The following is a 22473-nucleotide window of genomic DNA, read 5'->3' as shown; positions in this document are numbered from 1 at the left end:
CAGACCGCACAGACATACCCTAGAAAACCAGACATACAGCACATTGATGTAATCAAATCTAGACCTAATGTACAGTTCATAGACCAATCAGTTTCCAGATTATCCCACACACTGTTCAGCACGGTTAGAACTCCAGGTTTTGTTAAAAGGGGTCTTAAGCAAACCACTGCATGATCAGTCGGATTAAAAATGAAATTTGAATTCTTGCCCCTCCTCAGAACATCCAGAACAAGTTCTGCTCCCTGACCAGTGATGCGGCTGGTTACCTGGGCGACAGCCTGAGGGGGATCGGGTCGAAGTTTGTGAGGTCGTCCCACATGCTGCAGATGTGCTCAGACTGCCCCACACTGTTTGTGGATGCCGATACGGTAAAAAGATGTGCCTTCTGGGAGCAGGTGATGATTCGTATGTGGCCAAGTGTGACATGTCCTTATGTACCCCTTCACCCTGATGATGCTGAAGGGGTATATTCCATGGGGGTTTTAAGCCTTTTACCCTTGATGTCACCCTCTCTGGTAGAATCTGGACGAGTACAGACTGTTCTCCACGAAATGGAGACCTTTTTGTTCCTGTTTACTTATTGAATGGTTCATGAAGGATTCGGTTGTTTCCTGGTTTCACCTAAGTCTTCATCCAAATTTGGTGTATATCATGTATATAAATGTTTGTAGAGAGTCGAGAGAGTGAGCTTTGTATTTTGCGAAAACATGTTTGAAGAAACAGGTGCTTAATTTTTTGAGAAGCATTGAATGCGTATGTGTACATACACATATACATAGCACACCCAAGTTACAAGCTCTAATTTTGAATTCTTAGATAAAAGCAAAATCACACAACCTTAAAAGACCTTAAAAATCCCCTCTCCCAACCCCAACTGTCACCGGTAAATCCTTATGAAGAAAAACACTTTAATATTCAAGAAGGATATAAAAGGATTCATAAGCCTTCATAAGGTGAGAGTTGACCTTTAACATGAAGCACCTTCTCTCAAAATTCAGCATATCGGTCATTCCTGGCAGCCACCTGTTTACCAAGAAAGCCGCTAACACTTTCCGGAAAGGAGGACAGTTTTCTTTGCCATTACTAAAGTATGAAAATGGATGTGCTTTGAGTATAAGCTTTGCTATAAGCTTTGCTATTACCAAAGCAGCGAAAAAACGATCTGAAAAAGACTTTTCAACTTGCCCAAACAGCCTGTAATAAATAGTGTTGGATCAATTCCTGAGAATCTAAGATAAAATATTAAATATATCTGTACAATAATCTGCCAAACTGGAACATAGAATTTTTTTAAAACTTTCTCAGCTTAAAGTGCTGTTTTGTTCATTTCCAGATATGAAAACAGGATTTATGCATTGGGGCGATGGCAAACAATCAAACTGCACCAATATTGAAGGGCTTACAATCTCTCTCTCTCTCTCTCTCTCTCTCTCTCTCTCTCTCTCTCTCTGTCTGTCTGTCTCTCTCTCTCTCTCTCTCTCTCTCTCTCTCTGTCTGTCTGTTTGTCTCTCTCTCTCTCTCTCTCTCTCTCACTCTCTCTGTCTGTCTGTCTCTCTCTCTCTCTGTCTCTCTGTCTGTTTATCTGTCTCTCTCTCTCTCTCTCTCTCTGTCTGTTTGTCTCTCTCTCTCTCTCTCTCTCTCACTCTCTCTGTCTGTCTGTCTCTCTCTCTCTCTCTCTCTCTCTCTCTCTCTGTCTGTTTGTCTCTCTCTCTCTCTCTGTCTCTCTTTCTCTGTCTGTCTGTCTGTCTCTCTCTCTCTCTGTCTCTCTGTCTGTTTATCTGTCTCTCTCTCTCTCTCTCTCTGTCTGTTTGTCTCTCTCTCTCTCTGTCTGTCTCTCTCTCTCTCTCTGTCTGTCTGTTTGTCTCTCTCTCTCTCTCTCTCTCTCTCTCTCTCTCTCTCTCTCTCTCTCTCTCTCTCTCTCCCCCCCCCCTCCTTTGGCTTGTAGATCATCTCCTATGGGCTGTTGGAGAAGATGAAGTTCAGTGTGCTGGAGCTGCAGGAGTATTTGGACACGTACAACAGCAGAGAGGAGGCAGCCGTCTCTGTATGTGGCACCTCTCGCTCTCTCGTTCTACACGTTCAACGCACGAACACACGCAGCCCTTACTAGATAACGCACCACAGTTAAATGCAGCGTTGTGTAAAAGCCCTTTGCTCGCAGACCACTCTGACCTGCGCATGTCTGTCTCTGCCAGTGGCTGCAGAACTGCAAGGCCACGTTCCCCAGGTGCGCCGACGACGGGGTGATCACCTGTCAGCCAGGAGACACAGAGGAGAAGGTCTGTAGGACACGCTCCGTAACCCCCCTCAGACACAGCAGTTAACATGAGTCTTATGTGATGTAACGGAAGGCGAGCTGTGAGGACTAGGCAGTATGAACTGGACTCTCTCTTCTCCTCCTTGCTCTCGACCAACTGCTCCCAGCTGTGTAGGTGCTGCTCCTTCTGACTCACCCCTTCATGCCTTCAAATTCCAAACTGACCAAATTGCAAAAACATGACTAGTAAAGAAAGAAAGCGGTCACGAGAGGTCTCCGGTGTGGCCAGATGGCGACCTTCTGTGGTAACCTGATCTGGAAGAGTGACCACGCTGCCTACCCGGAGTATAGATTAGCTCGGATGATTAATTGCTATAGATTCAGAATCTACAGCACATATATCTGACTATACACAACTCAATTAAAATTTATGCTCCTTCAGGCCATATGCAAACTACAGGTGCAAGCACAGTAAAACTGTGACAGCACAGTGCAGTAACAGATACAGATTATGTATAGTCAGTACAAAGACATGCGATGTATTAAGAACCTAGATGATCCCGAGTAATTCAACAGTGGTTCCCACTTCCAGTTTTCCAAAAGCCACTTGGCAGTTTTTCTGTTTTCTGGGATCTAACACACGCTGGCTCACTGTCATGCTCTTCAATGAGCTTAGCAGGGACGATCAACTGCAAGAGGCGTAGTGCATAACACCTGAGTCCCAGCACTGGGACAAAAAAAGAAATCCATAAGCCATTAGGGAAGACAGTGTGCGTAAACCATGTTGTGCATAATCTGTGCATAGCATAGCTCTGCATAGTCAATACAGGCAAACCCCTTTGCTTAGTCTGAACGCTGCCGATCAACTAATCGTAGGCATAGGACTGCTGTGCTTTGTAGAAATGCAACACTGCTGGGATGGGTTCAGTCTCCCTGTGTGCATGCTCTTTTATTAACAGCTTGTATTTCTTCTCTCTTAACTCTGGTTTTGTGACACGCTTGCTGTGCAGCAAATGGAAACGCTGGCTGTAAGTGTAAAAGGATGAAGTTCTTTCATACAGTAGAGAGTGAATGTCAGAAATAGTATTAGAATTAGTTTGTCCAGAATATATTAAATGTGTATTGAGCAGCTGTGTAACGTTTTGTGTGTTTCAATACATATTTCCTCTTAACCCTGTGTGTGTGTGTGTGTGTGTGTGTGTGTGTGTGTGTGTGTGTGTGTGTCATCCCGTCTCATATCAGCTGTTTCTCTGTGCATTACAGCAGCTGGAGCTGTGTCAGAGGCTGTATAAACTGCACTTCCAGCTACTTCTGCTTTTTCAGTGCTACTGCAAACTGGTTGGAAAGGTCAGCACCATCAGCTCTGTGCCAGAGGTATGTGGTGCGCATAAATTCACTGGGTCCAGCGCTAAACCCTAGCACTGGGGTACTTCAACATGCACCTTGTCCCACTAAGTGAAGCATGCAAGCATGAAGACTGAGATGTCCGCTGTGTCATTTCAATATGCTGCTTTCTATGAATGAATGAACATTGACACGGCACATAAATATCAATAAGTAATAAAACAGCAGTGTATGCAGGAATTGATAGTTTTATGGATAAACTGTATTGATCAATTTTTCTCGAACCTTTAGTTCAGGGATACTATCTATGGATTAAAATGAATATTGTAATTTTCCAGTCTTAAACTGTAGTGGAATTTGAATTGTAGTCATAAAGTATGAGTCTGGCCTGACCCCCTGTCCTGTCCTGTCCTGTCCTGCAGCTGCTGAACATGTCTCGTGAGCTAGATGAGCTGAAGGTCAATCTACGGTTGGCAGTAACAGCGGTGCGCGGCGGCCAGGACCCCAAGCAGTGGTCTGCCACCCAGCCCGGCTTCCCCACCTCAGAGGCAGCTGTGCAGGCCATCCTCGAGTGCTTGAGGAGCAGTCAGCTCACCACAGCCATCCGACACATCCGCCAGTGCAGGTCAGACACGCACGGCCTTCTGCGGGATCAGCCCATTAAGGTCATGCAAGATGCATTATTTGTGGTAAACCGAACCAAGTGCATGCGTCCACTAGGGGGAGACAAAAACCGTAATAAGATAAAGTGAGTAACGATTGAAGGTTATGGATCCTATCAGTAGGGATGGTTAACACCATCGATTCTGGGCTCATCAGGGGGGAGGGGCTCATTGTCGCTGGCTTGCTTTCATACAGAATAATTCCATCTGAACCATGGACTGACTTTACAGTTTCATATGTCACTTCTCTGCAAGCAGGTTTACAAAATGCTAGGCACAAGGTTCAGTCATTTTAGAACTTTTTTCTTATTTATCATGAATACAAACACACAAGCAGCAAATAACAGCGCTTTGTGGATACACGGCATTCCAGCATGCACAGCCAAAACTTTGAAAGGGAAGTGACGTGAAAAGTTGAAGCAGTCACATTACTTTACAAATCATGCAACCCCACCCGCAGTACCGAGAACAGATAGTGTCCACACACACAGTGAACCGTATCGGAGTTCACAGGAAATGATCTCCAGACCACCAATTTCAGAAGGTCGAGTTCAGAGATTGGTTCTCCGGACCACTGTTCAAAAACAGCTTCCGCACTTATCCACACTTGCCAGTATGGCTTTGCTTTAGTAAATGTGAGGACCAGGCTCAGGTTTGCTTTCCCTTACTTCCTACAGACAGCTATGGCCAAACGACATATTTGGTGGGAATTCAGAGGACGAGGTCCAGACACTGCTGAACATCTACTTTCGCCATCAGTCGCTGGGCCAGACAGGCACGTACGCCCTGGTGGGCTCCAGCCAGGACCAGTCACAGATATGCGCCAAGCTGATGGAGCTCAACGGGGAGATGCGCGACATGATCCGCCGCGCCCAGGGTTACCGGGTCATCTCGTCCAGCCTCCTGGACTCCAGCATGTCCGCCGTGAGTCTCTGACAAGAGGCCTGCAGCCCCCCAGACCAGCCATGGCCTGGACCCCCCGACCACTGGATCCCCCCCTAGACACCCAGCCCCACACATCCCCCCCACCTCCCCCTGCTCCAGACCATATCCAGTGCACTGTCTGGGAGTGCTGCAGCCCTGTTGAGGCTCTGACCCACAAACTTGCACCCTACTTAGGGAAACTTGGACAAGCATCGTTGACTGTATTGAATAGGAAGGGGCTCTTGAGAGTAAATGTGTCTTCAGGTTCTCAGATGTGCAGCAATACTGGAGAAACAGAACTGCTACTGTGCGACACTTCAGATTAATTCACTGTCATTTGGTTTTTTTTTTGTTTTTTTTATATTATATATAATTGCACTATATTACATTTTCTAAATCAAACATCATGAAGGAAGAGGAAGTCCTGTTTGCTACTGAGAAAATGCTGCTTTCTTTTTGGAAAGAAAAGGCCAAAGCTGGTAGGAACTTCTACTAAAGGTGTCCACTCTGTATACTGTCCACTGGGAAACGTGCAATGAAAGATCATTGAACTGGATGCCTTTCTACTGTACTGCTCAAGAATGTTTTGAATGAACTTTGCCTACTAAGACACTACAGAGGTTAATGCTTGTAACTGTTTTTTGGTTGAACAGCTAAAAGCTTGTGTGTTTTGAGGCCTTTTCTCACTGGTACAGTACTCAACACTGAATGGAAAACATATCCGCTTGTGCCCTTGCACGTACACATACGCTGACATTTAGCGACCATACTGTAACAGCAAAATTAATAGCCTGAGCTGGTAATATCAATGTACTCTGGTGTTGGTTAATGTCAGTGAGACCATCAGGCCCTTCACTTTTGAGACGTTTTGCTTTTTACCGTATACCGACACCTCTAGGTGACTTGTATTGTCAAGATGCACAAATATGCATAGAACATAGTTTTTGAGAATTTGTGATGTGTTGTTCAAAACTGCCAAGCATGTATTTTTACAATTAGTACTATTTATTAATGAAAACTTTGACAAATGTACTTGTGTGACATAATAAAGGGAGATTCTCATGTAGGTCAATGTGCGTTCAGAGATGTGTGCATGCCAGGAGAGATTAGCTTGCACATTCTCCTTAGGGAAAAGTCTTAGCCTACACTATGTAAATACTTATGGCTTTTGTGAAGTAAACCGTGTGGTGCACCGTCAAGCATCATGTCAAAAATAAAGCCTAATCAAAACCAGTATTGATTCACCTGAAGTGAGTGCCTGAATGCCTACCCGTGAGGGACCCATGGGGGTAATGCACACGCCATATAAATCCATTTCCACGGAGGAGGATCATCAAGCAGCCCATTGAAACCAGTGAAGGAGTCAGACCTTCGGCTAAAGTTTAGCCAAATGATCTTAAATGGGTTCATACTCAGGAGGTGAACGCCCCAAGTGATCTTTAAAGCAAGAGAGGCATCCATATAATGCTGAATTATATTTTATTTGGAGTTTAAATACAAGCAATACAAAAATACATTCAATTCACTTCCGTTGACATCGATTCTAAAAAGGCCAGCAGCAGGGGCGATCAGACTATGTATTTAAAGCTGTAGGTGGTGTCGCAGGACAACCTCTTTCCCCTGCAACGACCGCACAGGTCCTGGCGATGAGGCCGGCGCATGTCGATGTGCCTCGGCTTCTGCTCACAGCGGCAGCGCGTCTGTTCACACGTCTGTCGAGAAACGCACACGTTATTGAGCTGCGTCGCTCGTGCAGTGCCCGGGCGTTTGCGCGTGTTTGAGGTCGCGTCAGACCTGGCACTGAATAGACTCCACTCGGTATGGGTTCAGTCCTGCCTGACACTTCCTGCAGTGCTGCTTGAAGTAAACCTGGTAGAACGAGTTTGTTACAACTTGATACAAAGATGAAATAAAATTCAGAGCAAGTGACTAGAAAGTTCAAGCAACGCTACCTTGCAAGTTCCAGAGATGCACCACACGTAAGCACTCTCCCAACGAATGTTGCACTTGTTGCAGTGGTAAAATCCATACTTCTGCTCCAGAAACTAGATGCAGGCAACGTTATCATAGCGGTCCAAGGGCAAGCATGAAAAACAAAAACCCGCGATGTTTCCACTGACCTGAAAGCTGAACCTCTTTGGTCCCCAACTGGCCGGAGAGCTGCGCTGCTGGGGCTCATTCTCCAGCCAGGTGTCGGTCTCCCCGTCCCCCTCCTCCTCGACCGCTGCGGCGGCTCTCCCTCCACCAGAACGGTCGAGCTTTTCACCGTCCTCGCGTTCATCGGCACGGACGGGTACAGAGAAAAACCTGCGGTCGAAGACCGGTGAGTAGATGGCAACCGGACGGGAGAAACGCACGCTGTTCACCGGGGTACCGGGGAGGTCGCGCTTCAGAGGGCTGGTGGCTTTGGGTGAGCCCAAGCTGTATTCACGATAAGACAAAGTTTTGGGGCCGAGGGAACACTGAACGGTAGCGTTTACTTTGGGGTTTACCTGGACCCCAAACTCCTTGGTGTTGGCCTTGCGTAGGCGAGGCGTTAAATTTGGGTTCACCTGAGACAATATGGCCTTCAACTGAGCACGTTTGTAAATTTCAAAATAGTCAGGAATTTCGGAAACCACACTGAAATTGGATTTTTTACTCCAGTTCGGGTGTTTGAATTTAGTGTTCCCATGGTAAAAGGGTAAATAACCAGGATAGCTACCGAAGTTATAAGCAGATAAGTTTAATCCCTCCATTACAAACAAGACTTCCACTTTCACAGCCGGAAATTTATCGCTTCTTTCATTCCGGGTCCCAACCGAACTGTCCACTGGCAACGACATGGCAATTAAGCGACTGGCCCCAGGTGTGGGCTTTGGCCCGCCCTCACACGTAGTCATACGACCACTGCTCAATCTTATTCACAAGTCTTTATTTAAAATTTCACTCGTGCCATCTTTTGATGGAATACAAAATATAAAACAAAATCTAGTTTACGATATTTGAACATGGCGAAGTGGTCGATACGTTCTCAATTAGCATAAATGTATGATTGATGACTTTGCCTGGCCTCTGGCTGTGTAAAGCTACCAGTGGTAAGGGGGTTATATGCCTTTTCAGGTCAGGTTTGAATCCTTCCTGAACTGTATTGTAGGCCAGTTGCCCTGAATGAACATATGTGCAAAGGTCGTAAAAAATATTATTTGAATTTCTTGGTGTCGCTTTTATTCACAGAGGCAAACAAATAAGGCAGCAATAAAGATACGTGATCTGATATTTAACCTTTCAGATGCAGGAGGCGACGGCAGCCGGAATGCACGGACAGGGTCTACTTTATGTGCCCTGCAGACATGCACAGGTAGCAGGCTACTGTCGCGTGGCAGGTGCCCAGTCCACATTTATCATTTTTAAATGACACTGTACTCTATTTTCAAAAATCATATTTCTTGCTATAATTGTGTTGGTTCTAAGAAAACAGAATCTATTTGTATAGATTTTTTCTTCTTCTGCAATTCTGTGATGATTACGAGGGCCTATTGGCCATCATCGTTATTGGAAAGCTACTATCAATTTGGTTTGTAAACTAAACCCAGACACAGATTAGTATTAAATTAGACCGGGAGAGACGTTCAGAGTTGAAGCAACGACGTTGCAATTTAGTTCAAGACTAAGGAAACAGTACATTGTTTGTTATCCTTTTGACCTTTCCCAGTGGTCAGTTCTTTTGATCTATTTGACCGCTGGCCCTAAAAAGTCTGAGGTTTTTAGCTCCACATTAATATCAAACTTGGACTCGTTGCTATAACAACTACACCGTATAGCCTAAGAGTAGTGCAAATCTAATGTTCTCAGTTTCGTTCCGGCTTTTGTTGTTGTTTGAGAATACTACGAATCTAGAGATGGCAAAGATCCGATACCACGTATAGGGTCGATATCAGCAACAAACAACAACAACAACAACAACAACAACAACAACAACAATGCTGGATCGGATATCGAGAGAAAAACATTTAAACAAATCAGCAATGTTTTGCAGCGGGTGCCCTGCAGGTCACGTGATAACAGTTTGCACGCCCTCATTCACTAACTTCATGAACTTAATTGCTCTAAGGTTCGATACATAAAAACGAGAGCGCTGCTGAGTTTGCCATTAGCCTGCTGAATTTTAAGGTGGGCTGGAAATGTGCGTGAGTAGCTGGAGAATAAGCTAACTGGAGCAGAGGTTGAGTGAAGAGAGACTCACAGCACAGGCAACCCCTGCTGGTCTCTGCTCACTCAGGGCCTGGTGTGTAGCGGGTAGAGCAGCGAGTTACCGCTGAAATATGCAACAAGAATTCACAAGAAGGCCAATATTAAGTTGATGCGGATTTGTAATTGCATTTAGTAACATTTCTGATGAGAAAATCTATAGTGTCTTTTTTTTTTTTTACATTTCTGGAGGCAGCTGTTCTGAACACACACACAGAGAAAGAAAGAGAGAGTGCGTGCGTGCACCGCATCTGAGAACTAAGCAGGACGATTTTTAAAGGAAAAAAAATATCGTATCGATATTCAAAATTCTAATTACAACAGTCAGAATAAAGATATCAGTATCGGATCGTCTTAAAAACGTTGCAATTGTGCCATGTCTGCTACACTTATATTTAAAGATACGAACTATGTTGGTGAATTATAATGTGGTGAATTATACTTCCGAAAAATGCATCAGTATACTTTAAATCAAGTCATATCATAGGATGCTTGTACCTAGAGGAAGCTAAATCACAGACACCATTGCTGCAGCTATAATCTCTGCACGTCACAACCCAAAGGGAAAAGGAACCACGTGACACTTTGATCGATGTGACCTCAAATATATTAATTCACAAGACTGTCTAATCTGATTATTCCCGTTATACAAAGATGGCTATTGTGACTATCAGCCACGAGCAATATGTAAACCCTGTTATATCATGTTCCCAGACGTGATTCTGTTTGACTGCTGTAGAAAAAATCCGTCTGACGTTATTGAGGGCATCTGGCAGATCAGTGTACCCTAAATAATCCGATAGTGCATGTGGTGTTGGTTATTATTATGGTCTGTAGCTACCTGCATTTGCTTGGGCTTTGCATCTTCAAGTGTGTAAAACCTTCGCTAGTAATAACCAAACACATGCACCATACTCCATCGGATTATTTAGGCTACGATGATCTGCCAGATGCTCCCAATATTGATCAGACGTCAGATGGGGTTTTTATTGCTACAGCATTCTAACAGAATCACGTCTGGAATCATGATACAACAGCGTTTTACATTTTGCTCTGTTGAATTTTCCATGCTTGAACTGGCCTGAAGTTGCACGTGGCTGATAGTACGTAATATAAACCGTGATGTTCTGTATGACATCCTTTCACATAAGCAGACAACATTTTTACAAAAAAAAAAAAAAAAAAAAAAAAAGAAAAGAAAAGAAAAAAAAAGAAACCCTGCAGATTTTACTTCATGGAGAACCATTTTTATATATAAAAAATATTTAAAATACCCAAATGAAAGGCAGCATTGAACTTTCTTACGTGTGTGTTTGGATTAGGACTGATCGAGTTAAAGATGAAATGGCACCTATTATTTCTTAGGCCCATCGGGTTTTTATATTAGTGATATTTATTTTGTTTATCTGTATAAAACATTTAGACGGAAATAATTTGGCAGCGACATAACAAATGAAATAAAAATGTCCTTGTTTGTTTCGTTCTTTTTTTGTGAAGTAGTTACTTCTAAATCAAACAAGTTTCGATATTACAATCAATACTACCCTTAGGGAAGATACTGGCAAGCTATTATAGGTCACTAAAACTCCAGAGAGCTTGGAAACCGATGTATGCGTCAAGTGCTTAGCTAATAATTGATAGATATCCTAACATGAGAAAACCGAGCAGAGATGGGACCGCGCGGGTTATGACAATTTTAGCAACAAGGAGCACACGAGATATAAAGGTATTGAATTTATTTTTTTTTCATGCTTTGGCGTTGAGCGACTTACTGCCACATAATGAAAATTGCGAGGATGGTTTTTGCACTGCGGATATGCAGCCTGCTCAAGTGCGCAGTGGCCGACCCCGGCGCCGGCTTGCACACATGGGACAGGTTCAGTAAGCTCCCTTATCCCGACGACAAAGCATTCCTGTACGATACGTTTCCTGATAACTTCATGTGGACCGTTGGGACGGCCGCGTATCAAGTCGAGGGAGCGTGGCAAAAAGACGGCAAAGGGAAATCCGTGTGGGACGCGTTTACGCGCGGTGGTAACCGGGTGTTCACGGGCGACGTGGGCAGCGACAGTTATCACAACATCCCCGGCGACCTCCGGGCACTGCAGCAGCTGGGGGTCAGTCATTACCGCTTCTCTTTGTCCTGGCCGCGGATTTTCTCTAACGGTACGAAAGGTACTTATAATGAAAAGGGCGTCGAATATTATAAGACTCTCATCCGTGGACTTAAAAAGATAAAAGTCCAGCCAGTTGTGACTCTGTATCACTGGGACTTGCCGGATAACTTGCAGAACATCTATGGAGGTTGGAACAACTCGGTCCTCGTGGAGCTGTTCGAAGAATATGCAGATTTTTGTTTTCGAACATTTGGTTCTGATGTTAAACTCTGGATTACCATGGACAACCCGTTTGTCGTGGCCTGGCATGGATACGGGACTGGGGTCGTGGCACCTGGAATTAAAAATGACCCAGACTTACCGTTCAGAGTTGGGCACAATCTTTTAAAGGTAAAAGTGTGTTTAATGGCTAACGTGGAAAAAAAAATCGCCAGGGAAAAGTGATGTTCTTGTTTACGTCTGTAGTGTTTATGTAAACAAGCCCTGTTTATCTTTTGTCGTGTACTCCCTGAAATGGTACTCTGTGTTGTGCGCATATATAATGCAGTGATGCTTGGTAAACATGCACCTCTCACGGTCGTGTCCCAGGCTCATGCCGCCGTGTGGCATCTCTACGACGAGCGCTACCGACAGCTCCAGGGCGGAAGAGTGTCCATAGCGCTGGCCTCGCACTGGATCAAGCCCGGCAGGACCGGGCAGGACAGCCGCCGGGCCTGCCAGTGCTCGCTGGACTTCGTGCTGGGCTGGTTCGCTCGGCCGTTGTTCGGGGACGGCGACTACCCGCCGTGCATGAAACGCAGCCTTACGCACCGGCTGCCGTCGTTTACCGACGGCGAGCGGGACTACGTGAAGGGCACGGCCGACTTCTTCGCCCTGTCTCACGGGCCCGCGCTCAGTTTCCAGCTGATTAACGACAGCCTGCGCTTTGGGCAGACCGAGGATCTGGACCTGCGCATGCTGCTGTACTGGGTGCACGCAGAGTACAACGGCCCGCCCGTGTTTGTGGTGGAGAGTGGGTGGTTTGTGAATGGCAATACCCGGACGAAGGATGCCAAACACATGTACTACCTCAAACGCTTCATAGTGGAGACTTTAAAAGGTAGGTGCGATCGAACAGAAGCTGAAGGGAAGTCGCTAGGGCGTGGCGCTCAGGAAACGAGAGTGTACGGAAAAGACCGAGACTCACAAAATGCATCTAGAAAGTCTAGTTTTGTTTTTGTTTTTTTTGTTTTTTTTAGAAAGTTTCTAAGCATTCAGACTGTCTGAAATCTTTTTTTGCACAAATTTAATGCATTGATTAATCAAAGTCTTGCCCTCAGTAAAAGAGCAAAATCTTCATTGACAAAAGCAATCAAAGCTGTACAGTTGAATTTTTGATTGTTATACTTTGAACTGATGGCTATAATAGCATAAAATCTTTCTGCTACTATTAGGCTGTGTATTTCCACGTGCATGCTTGCTTTTTCTAGTATTGTCACCAAGGAAACCAAGTGAGCTGAAGCGCAATCTCAGTGGCCTTAGAATATCTGGAGTGTCAGCTCTTTAGACTGAATCAGCATTATGGTTGATATAGCAGTCTTAGCTAGTATATTTAGTGAAATAAAGTATTATCAAAAATATTATTACACGTTTAAATATATTACACATGTTTATTAAAACAGTAATCCATTTTATTGCTTTTGTTTGTAGTAATTCGCTTTGTTCGTGTTACTGACCCCTTCCAGCTATCCGTTTTGACAAAGTGAATGTAATTGGCTATACTGCCTGGTCACTTCTGGATGGCTTTGAGTGGTATCGGGAGTATGGGATACGGCGTGGCCTCTACTACGTCGATTTTAAATCTGATCACCTGACAAGAGAGCCCAAGACGTCAGCCATGTTCTACAGTAAACTCATTGAGAAGAATGGCTTCCCTCAGCTACCTGAGAACCGGCCCGCAGTTGGAGTCTTCCCCTGTCACTTCGCCTGGGGAGTGTCTGCAAACTCCATACAGGTAGAGAGCACCTCCCCTGTCACTTCGCTTGGGGAGTGTGTGCAAACTCCATACAGGTAGAGAGCACCGGCACTGCTCGGAGAAACCGAAAGAAGACATCATACCTTAAAGGAAAACGCAGCTGTGCTAGCGCACTTAGAACGTTGCACATTCTGGGTATTTTTCATTTTTGTCTTTAAGATGCTTATTTACTGCAGGAGCAGGTAAACATATAAGAATAGTACCTGTTGGGAAATTAGGTACACATTTCTGTTTGTGTTTATTACTATAGCCTGTGTATTATCCTAGGTAGATGGGTTTTGTGATATTGTGAGGAACAGGCAGCAGTGTCGCACTGTAAATCCACAGCCTTCATGTCTTGTGATACATCATAGTGAATGTGTAACTTGAAGCAAAAAAATTCTGCGTAAACATCAGCTTGAAATACACATTAACCATTAGTCCTTTATACTTTGATCTTAAGTGAGGATAAGAGTTAAAAAATAACTCCTAGATTTTTAAAGATGTAATGTTGGGTCAAAAAGAGTAGACTACCATATCCATTCAATTAATCAGCAATTAATTTATTAATTGATTGACTTTAGCAGTATTTGTACATTATTATTAGTTAATGTTAACATGTAACAAAATAACAATATATCTACAATATATCTAACAATATATGTAATCTTAATAAAAACTGATTGTGGCTTTAAAGAACATTCAGTTTCTTCAGAACTGCTAGTAACTTACAAAAAATAGACATGCACATGTCAACATGTAAACATTTTTCAAAATTAGGGTGAAATTCATTGTATTTTGACTTCAGTTTATCTCAACCTATTAATAGTGTTCAGTGAAATTGACTGAAATAGAAGCATTCTGATAATATTTGATCTTAACAGTACTGTTATTTCAGATGCATCTTCATTAAATTATACTCTCACATATTAGAATCTCACAGAATGTAGTTTGCCAATCAAACTAACCTTGCCCCTGTTTGACTTTCTGTCCTTAGATGAGTAGGAGGATACAAAGTTCATCAAGGAGAACCCAGATTCTGTGCGTGATCATGGAGTGTCCACCTGTGGCCTAGTTTCCTTGACAGCTTTTAAACTCCTACTCAAATCATATTAAAGCCCTAATTTTTCAACCAGATTTTGAGCTCAATGTTCACTTGACCCCACCTCCTCTATTGTTTATGTGCAGTGTCTTGGGTCTGTATGCAGGTGGAGACTGTCCCCACGCAGTTTGTCGACCTGAACGTGTACATCTGGAACATCTCGGACAACGGAAAGCTGAAGCAGGTGGAGGGTGCGCGGGTCCCCACGCAGCGGCAGCGCCACTGTAGTGACTACGCTGCCATCCGTCAGCAGGTGTCAGAGATCCAGCACATGCACGTTTCCCACTACCACTTCTCCCTCAACTGGTCCTCAGTCATGCCTACGGGCCGCGTATGGGAAGCCAATGACACGCTGCTGAGCTATTACCGCTGCTTCACCAGCGAGCTGCAGAGGGCCAACGTTAGCCCGGTGGTGACCCTCTGGCATCACACTGGCAAGCTCTCCAGCCTGCCCTCATTGATGGAGGCGAACGGGGGCTGGCAGAGCGAGGAGACGGTGCGGGCCTTTGCAGACTACGCCAGGCTGTGCTTCCAGAGGCTTGGCGAGCACGTCAAGCTGTGGATCACCCTGAACGAGCCCAACGAAGAAGGGCTAGGCTACGTGGTGGGCCATCAGCTGCTGCGTGCCCATGCGCTGGCCTGGCGGGTGTACGACAATGAGTTCCGCCGGTCTCAGGGGGGCAAGGCTTCTCTAGTGCTGCACATGGACTGGGTGGAACCGGCGTTCTCCTTCAACCGAGAAGACGTGGCCCCTGCGAACCGTGTTCTGGACCTCCGCGTGGGCTGGTTCGCCGAGCCTGTTTTTGGGAACGGCGACTACCCTCCAATGATGCGCAGCTGGCTCCAGCAGCGAAATCCCATCGACCTGTTCAACTACCACTTACCCATGTTCAGCGAGGAGGACCGACAGCTAGTCAAAGGCTCCTATGACTTCTTTGCTCTCAGCCACTTCACCACTTCTATGGTTTACGATGAGGTTGAAGACAAATACTTATACAAGGACAACTTGGAGGTACAGCTGATTTCAGATGTCACCTGGATAATGTCTCCACGGCGTAACTCCCCTGTGGTTCCTTGGGGTCTGCGCAAAGCTCTTAATTGGGTGGACTCACATTTTAAAGGCGTGCCCATCTATATCATGGCCAATGGTGTTCAAGAAGACACAGCAAGATTCAAAGACAGTTTACGGGTTTATTATTTGTACAACTACATCAATGAGGCCTTGAAAGGTAAGACCTTTCATACAGTGAATATTGAATTGTATATTGAATATTACGTATTTGGGGCATATTAAAAATAAAAATTCAATGTTTGTTTTCAGTAAACAGCAGAAACTACATTAATTAACTAATGCATTATTTAATTCACTAACGCATTCAAGGCACAGATTAAGCCAAGTCTGAGACTAAATTGCAGTGTTAATGGTGACTTACCACTGGAAAAATGTTTAGGGTAGATTTAATCTAGAAATTGGTAACAAATGAACACTGTATGAGTTAGTTCAACCCTGTAGATGTAGGTTGGGTTTGGGTCTTTCCCTGTGGACGGTATGGTTAGATGTGATTTTGTTTGAAGTGTGATGACTCAGTTGGCCCTAAAGAACAAAGCTCATGGCAGAATGCAAACACAACCAAAGCCACTTAATCATTAGACAGCACAGTCAGGACTCAGTTCACTGACCTTTCAGGGAGCCTGTGATCACTGATGTCAAACCACACAGATACACACGTATGTTTCACAATGCGATTTATTTTAGAAAACTGTTTTATTCCTCTTTAGTAGGCTCTAGCATTATCGTGCTGCGTTGATAACAAACTAATCAATCCAAATAATACAGCCTTCTCAAGTTGGAGCTGTTTACTTTCTCTAATTTCACATTTGTTTTGCACAGCATACACACTGGATGGGGTCAACCTACAAGGCTATTTCGCCTACGCGTTCAACGACCGGCGAGACCCAGGCTTTGGCATGTATGGCCACGTGGAGGAGGAGGTGATCTCAAAATCCTCTCTGATCCACTACCGAACCATCATCGATCGTAACGGTTTCCCTCCCCTCGGCAGCACTCCGCAGCATTGTCCCAGCGTTCCCAGCCGCTCTCCGGGGTGTCCTGTCCTGACCAAGCGGCCGGTGGTAGCCTTCATCTCTGTTGTGGGCTCTGCCATGCTCATTACTGTGGGACTTATTATATACTACAGGACCAAGCGCCACAAATAGCTGTTGTTGTTAGACTACTGTCTGCTGAACTATTATTTTTTTAACATTTTGAAAATATCTATTGTGTAACTTTTTAAAGCCTGTATTGAAATATTAAATTGTGGTTGGTTTTATTTGGCTTTAAATAAGTTATGTGATCAACAATCCAAAATCATAATTAGGTGGTGGTCATTGTATCAGTATTGGTCCAGTGATGTATTGTTTGAGTCTGTTTGTAAGTGATAACCACTGCACTCACAGTGATATGCTACATTCAGTCCTAGAGCCCCATAACCAACTAAACGACTATCTGGCATCCACAAGGTCATGTAACAGAGCAGTGGGGCAGTTGTAGTTTGATACGCTTGTGTTCGTTGCAGAATAAGTACTGGACAATGACATGACTCCTTGTCTCAGAGTATGTGCTAAATTTCAGCGTTGTCAGAAACTTGTGCAAGCCTGCATCCTTCCAGATAGATGGTACCATTATGTACTGGAAAAATGCCTACTACAGTGGAACTAAAACTAATGTAAACCAAATACATTCATAAAGCCCACCAAATAGTCCTGGATTTAGTGGGCTTAATACATGTTAAACTGCTCCACTATTTTGTGGAGATAACATGCAGCACTTTATTAGATTTTATTACACTTATAATTTTGTTTGAATTTCTGAATTGATGGAACAGCCTGGGGCAGTGGTAGCTCAGTGGTTAAGGTACTTAACTCCTAATAAGAAGATTGCCAGTTCAAGCCCCACCACCAAGCTGCCAGTGTTGGGCCCCTGAGCAAGACCCTTAACCCTCAATTGTTCAAGTTGTATTCAGTCATAATTGTAAACTGTTTTGGATTTAAAAAAAAACACCACCATTTTCTGCACTCCATTAAAACCAAGTTGATCAAGAACTCACTATTAAAATTATTTTTATTCTAGGGTTTAGCTTCCTCTGGGTCTGGAACCACTGGCTAATGTAACACTTCTAATGCTCAGGAACTAACATTCAGGTAAAGGTACAAACATTCAGAACCTAACCTCATATTCAGTTAAAGGTATTAAGTCTGGTGTTGGATTAAACTCTAATGTTATAGGTGGTTCACCATTGGTTAACCAGTTCTTTTCAGTCCAGTGTTGCCCTAAGAGTTTTTAGTTATCTACTTAATTCATCATGGAAATAACATTTCTTAATTTGAAAACAATTACCAGGTCAAACTGTTACAAAGGCTAATGTTTTATTATAATGAAAATAAACAGAGAAAGAAGAAAGAAGAAAGAAGAAAGAAAAAGTTCATGAGAGCATTCAGAACATGAAGTTGTCAAGGCCATCTTCCATAAACTTCTTGTAGATGGCCATGAACTTGGCCACAAATGCCTCCAGGTGGTAAATTGCCTTGCTGCCCAGCTGTAGCCTGTGCTCGTAGTAGGCTGCCATCTGGGCCACCTCCGCCTTCAGATGCCCATCGCAGTTACCCAGCAGCTCCGTCACCAGGCCCTACAGGGTTAAAACACACACAAAAAAATAAAATCACTGGAGCAAATGCACCTGGCTGACATGTATTCAAATGACTTGGAGCATTTGCAAGCTGATGGAGAGATCCCCCGGGAAGGTGTGGCATGGTCATGGCAACTGTCCAGCTGCTGTACCTTTATGATGATCTCTGGTGGAATGCAGTGGGTCAGGAGTTCATACAGCCTCGTCCGCACTTCCATAAGTCTTTAAAGAAAACAAATGACGGACATTTAGCAAGAGAATTATAATCTTTAGCTTAATGCATTAAGGTCCTCAGGAAAAAGGTGACAGTTAAGGTCTGTACCATAAACACATTATAACAATTTTTTAAAAAGATTAAAAGCATTGTCAATTCAAGGTCATCCTAATGACACTTGGTTGTTAGTCCCTTATAAATTCAAAAGAGCACGTGACTCTTGAGTATGTCAACACTACTTTATTCAAATGCTACTGAACATTTCCCCACTGCATTTTATAGTTTGAGTTACAATAGTTTTAAGGGCCAAAGTTGGTATGGCAGAACATGCGTGATGCTTACTCCCTGCTCCCAGCTGTCCTAGACAGGTTCACTAACCTTTGTGGGCTCTGCTGGCTGACGATGGCATTAGCAGTCTCCCTGAGGTACACCTCCCAGTCTGTTTCAGGGATGTCCTGATCTGCAGAGAAAGGGTACCTAAACAGAGAAACAAAGAAAATATCATCAACTCTAAGACAGCGATGACAATTGCCCAAATCGAGATCATTACTTTTTTTTTTTTTTTTTTTTAGCAGTATGCGTGCATTGGTTTCCCAGCAAAGACCTATGTCCCTGCTCTTGTGTTCCAGTCTCTGGTCTCGCTGGCGCTCACTCACTGTTGCACTCGACAGGCCTCGCACATCAGCAGAGCCCTGCGGAGGTTGCGGCCGGACTTCTCAGCGATCTGCTTGGCTAGCTCCGGTGGGAGAAGCAGCCCTTCCTTCCTGCACACCCCCGTCAGGACACTGCACACCTGCGGCACAGAGCACCACCCGCTGACCTCTGCACCGGCATGCCGTGTGCGTCAAGCATGCCACGTGTGTTAACCTGCAGGCCAGGCAGCCGTACCTCCTCTACGCTGGGCAGGGGCACTCTGACAGCCAGGCACCTGCTCCTGATGGGGGCGATCACCTTGGAGGTGGAGTTGCAGCACAGAACCAGGCGACACGTGGCCATGTACTTCTCCATGGTGCGGCGGAGGGCATGCTGAGCGTCCTTGGTGAGCCGGTCCACCTCCGTCAGCAGCACGACTACAGAGAGGCGTCAGGCGCTCATAGCAACTGGTCACAATGAAGCTGTCAAATGTTTGTGCCATAAAAGCACATTATCCTAAAGCATTACATAACTTTACCCATGCTCAGGAGAGGAGTAAGAACAAGGGTTAGACAGAGAAACCAGCCACTATACATATCTGGCACTGCTTCAGAATCCTTTGATAAGCATGGACAATACAATAGTGTTTCTAAATCAGGTCAAAGTTGTTGAGTGAGTCTGACCTTTAAACTCTCTCTGTGTGCTGGACTGGATCTGCTGAGACTGAGCCACAGTTTTTATTAGCTCCTGGATGACGACCCGGTCACTGTTTCCTGCGTCACTACAACAAAAAAATAAATTAATTAAAAAAATTAATACAATTAATGAATTCATTAATTTTAAAAAGACAAGCCAGGTAGCAGGCTAATCGGTGAGAACAGTGGAGGAACAAACTGTGCAATCTATGTGTGCCTTTGTTGTTACAGCGATTGATGGCGTTCTCCTAAGTAGAAGGCATAGCGTCTTACCCGGGATTCACTTCCAAATGGTAGTTGCTGGCAATGGTGTTGATTTCAATTTTCTTCTTAGATGGGGCCTATATGACGACAATATTTATTATCAGTAAACTAAGATGACAAATAATTTAACTAGTGGCAACTTGCAGATTTTAAGTGACTACATCCAAGCTCCTAATACTTTCAGTAGTGGTTTTCACCACAGTGATGGTGCTTACTGTGACTGACTGGTGTTCAATGCGCAGTTTCTCCACACCAGCTCCGTATAGCTCACGCAGAACACACATTATTCGCGTCTTCTTGCCAGCGCCAGAGGGACCATAAACAAGCAGGTGTGGGAAGTCTCCACATTGTACCTAAATCAGAGTAAGAAAGCACAGCTAGATTTTAGCTACTGCCAACAGGTATAGCGGGCAGGAATCGACTTGCTGCGTGTGACCTCGCGTATTCCCCGACAACCATCTTTTCGGATTTACCTGTCAGAGCAAGAAAATCCTATACGTCCATATGCTGTAAACCCCCAGGCCTAGAAGCACTGCTGTACACGGTGGCAGGCTCTGGTAGCGCTCAGACAGCCGTCCACGTTGTTGTGCTAATTAAAGAGGCACCTTCGCCTTTCCATGTTATCCTATAAAGGTGAATTTGAAAGCGAATGTCCCTATATCGCTCCATGGGTGCTCTGGGACTCATTACCAGGCTGTAAGTTTGTGTTTAAGTCTGTCTGCCCTGTCAGTCTGCTATCTGACTCTCTAGCTAGCTAACTAGTTTTCTATAATGCAACACGTTTTAGTTTTGTTTTTTAACCACGCGATTTTGAACACTCGTGCATGTCGCGCCGACGTGGCTCACGTGCTAGAACTGCAACGTTAACATAAAAAACCGGATTTGGCCCGCGACGCGGTTTACAAGTTCGGACCAAGAATACCGTTAAGTCGGCAGTCACGGCTAGTGGACAGGTCCTCATGCCAGCTAACGTACCCGGCATGTTTGCAGCCATTAAAAGCGCACCCTAACTGTGTGAAGACCGTTAATGTTGACGTCTGACCCGTAGCTAGCTCGCAGGCTAGCATTAGCTCGCAGGCTAACCGCCGGTGGAGAAGACGCTAGCTACCTCTACCGGACTTGTGAAGCTTCTCACCAGGTTTCTCAGTTGGTTGGCTTGGTCTTTGTGGTAGTCTAGTTTCGCCAGGGACGTTGGCCTGTACTTATCCACCCATAAACTCATGCTGCATCACCGACCCGTAACGTCCGCGCTACTCTGAAACTGAACACAGACACTGCGCGGGTTTGTCGTGTTTCGCGGGAGACTGCCTAACGACGGCTGGCGTTGAGGGACAAAAATCTTTATTCAAAACTTGATAATGGAGCGTTCAAGCTACATTAAAAAACTTTTAAACATTAATAGGTTTCATTGAAACATTAATAGGTTTCATTGAAACATTAAAGCGGTTTAAATCTTCTAAGAAAACGAATGTAACACAAGACGGACCTAATAGTAAATATTAATGACTATTTATGTGTAATTATTGAGTAATGTTTGCATTGTAATAAAAAAATCGATATTACACAAGTAATCAAAATCGCCACCATCGTATATGGTTACTGTATAATTAGGCTCCTATATGTAGGACATAAGGGTAGAGGTCACGATTTACTGTCTGATCTGTCGAGTCAGATAATGAGCTAACAGCCAAACTTGCGCTATACACCACTAAAGACCAGCAGGACAGTCACGCCACTGCTTTGGCTCTCGGTCTTTATCATTTATTTGAAATCGATTGTGAATGAATTTACCAAATCGAGTAACCAATTTAGCCAATTTAATTCTTCATAAAAAGCAAACAATTTAAATAATATTTATTCAAAAAAACTTGAGATGTAATTAATCACCATTTTATAACTATTCCTATGTTTTTCTAACAAAAATGTAAGATAGTGTCAGTGTTTTGGGATAATACATATATTTAAAACATTATTAATAAAACATTTAATGCAAAGAAAGTCTTACAATCTTATAATTGCACGATGAATTTTAATTAATAGACTCAACAGCTTATCCATGTAAATTTTGTTTAAAAAATCAACTGCAGTAAGACAATTAAACAGTCAAAGTTTTTTTGGCATACAAGCCAGCAAGTGAACATTTCAACTCTTGCATGGACACAATCACATGTGCACATTTTAAGCCATGTTTAGCTGTTCTGAGTTTGGTTGCAAGAGAACTGAGGTTAGAGGAGTATTTCTGTTTTCTGTACCACAAAAAAAAAAAAAAAAAAAAAAAAAGCGCCCAAATAGTCTTAGTTTTATGCATTAATGAGTATGACATGAATGTGGTTACAAGCTTCCCCGCATTGT

The 22473-nt window shown here is 44.0% G+C and overlaps 4 protein-coding genes across 11 annotated transcripts in view; 2 read left to right on the top strand and 2 right to left on the bottom strand.

Moving 5' to 3' along the window:
- fryb (furry homolog b (Drosophila)) overlaps positions 1-6420 on the top strand; it is a 58859-nt gene extending 52439 nt beyond the window's left edge. For 6 of the 8 annotated variants that reach the window (XM_035535582.1, XM_035535579.1, XM_035535577.1 and 3 more), the window contains 7 exons: positions 219-368; positions 1946-2044; positions 2196-2279; positions 3268-3285; positions 3521-3631; positions 4024-4226; positions 4941-6420. In XM_035535582.1, the coding sequence (XP_035391475.1) occupies positions 219-368; positions 1946-2044; positions 2196-2279; positions 3268-3285; positions 3521-3631; positions 4024-4226; positions 4941-5199 (924 nt within the window). In that variant the 3' untranslated portion in view covers positions 5200-6420. The remainder of the gene's footprint in view (positions 1-218; positions 369-1945; positions 2045-2195; positions 2280-3267; positions 3286-3520; positions 3632-4023; positions 4227-4940) is intronic. The other 2 variants (XM_035535583.1, XM_035535578.1) reach the window with 1 other exon arrangement.
- A 229-nt stretch (positions 6421-6649) lies between these two features.
- zar1l (zygote arrest 1-like) lies at positions 6650-7925 on the bottom strand. The gene is made up of 4 exons (XM_027000930.2): positions 7308-7925; positions 7140-7232; positions 6982-7056; positions 6650-6899 (listed from the first exon to the last, which is right to left on the bottom strand). The coding sequence occupies exons 1-4, from the start codon at positions 7923-7925 to the stop codon at positions 6756-6758; spliced, it is 930 nt and encodes a 309-aa protein (XP_026856731.2). The 3' UTR covers positions 6650-6755.
- Positions 7926-11077: 3152 nt separating this feature from the next.
- On the top strand, positions 11078-16959 carry kl (klotho). Its single transcript, XM_027000863.2, has 5 exons — positions 11078-11924; positions 12123-12633; positions 13259-13527; positions 14736-15858; positions 16521-16959. Exons 1-5 carry the CDS (start codon positions 11199-11201, stop codon positions 16844-16846), a joined length of 2955 nt encoding a protein of 984 aa, XP_026856664.2. The 5' UTR covers positions 11078-11198; the 3' UTR covers positions 16847-16959.
- Positions 16960-18036: 1077 nt separating this feature from the next.
- Positions 18037-21434, bottom strand: rfc3 (replication factor C (activator 1) 3). The gene is made up of 9 exons (XM_027000904.2): positions 21257-21434; positions 20337-20474; positions 20131-20198; positions 19846-19943; positions 19418-19599; positions 19186-19322; positions 18908-19006; positions 18468-18537; positions 18037-18315 (listed from the first exon to the last, which is right to left on the bottom strand). Exons 1-9 carry the CDS (start codon positions 21341-21343, stop codon positions 18124-18126), a joined length of 1071 nt encoding a protein of 356 aa, XP_026856705.2. The 5' UTR covers positions 21344-21434; the 3' UTR covers positions 18037-18123.
- Between the last annotated feature and the right edge of the window lie 1039 nt (positions 21435-22473).

This window comes from Electrophorus electricus, chromosome 17, assembly GCF_013358815.1.
Source record: "Electrophorus electricus isolate fEleEle1 chromosome 17, fEleEle1.pri, whole genome shotgun sequence".
In the NCBI taxonomy this organism is placed as follows: domain Eukaryota; kingdom Metazoa; phylum Chordata; class Actinopteri; order Gymnotiformes; family Gymnotidae; genus Electrophorus; species Electrophorus electricus.
This window is presented reverse-complemented; position numbering and strand designations above follow the sequence as displayed.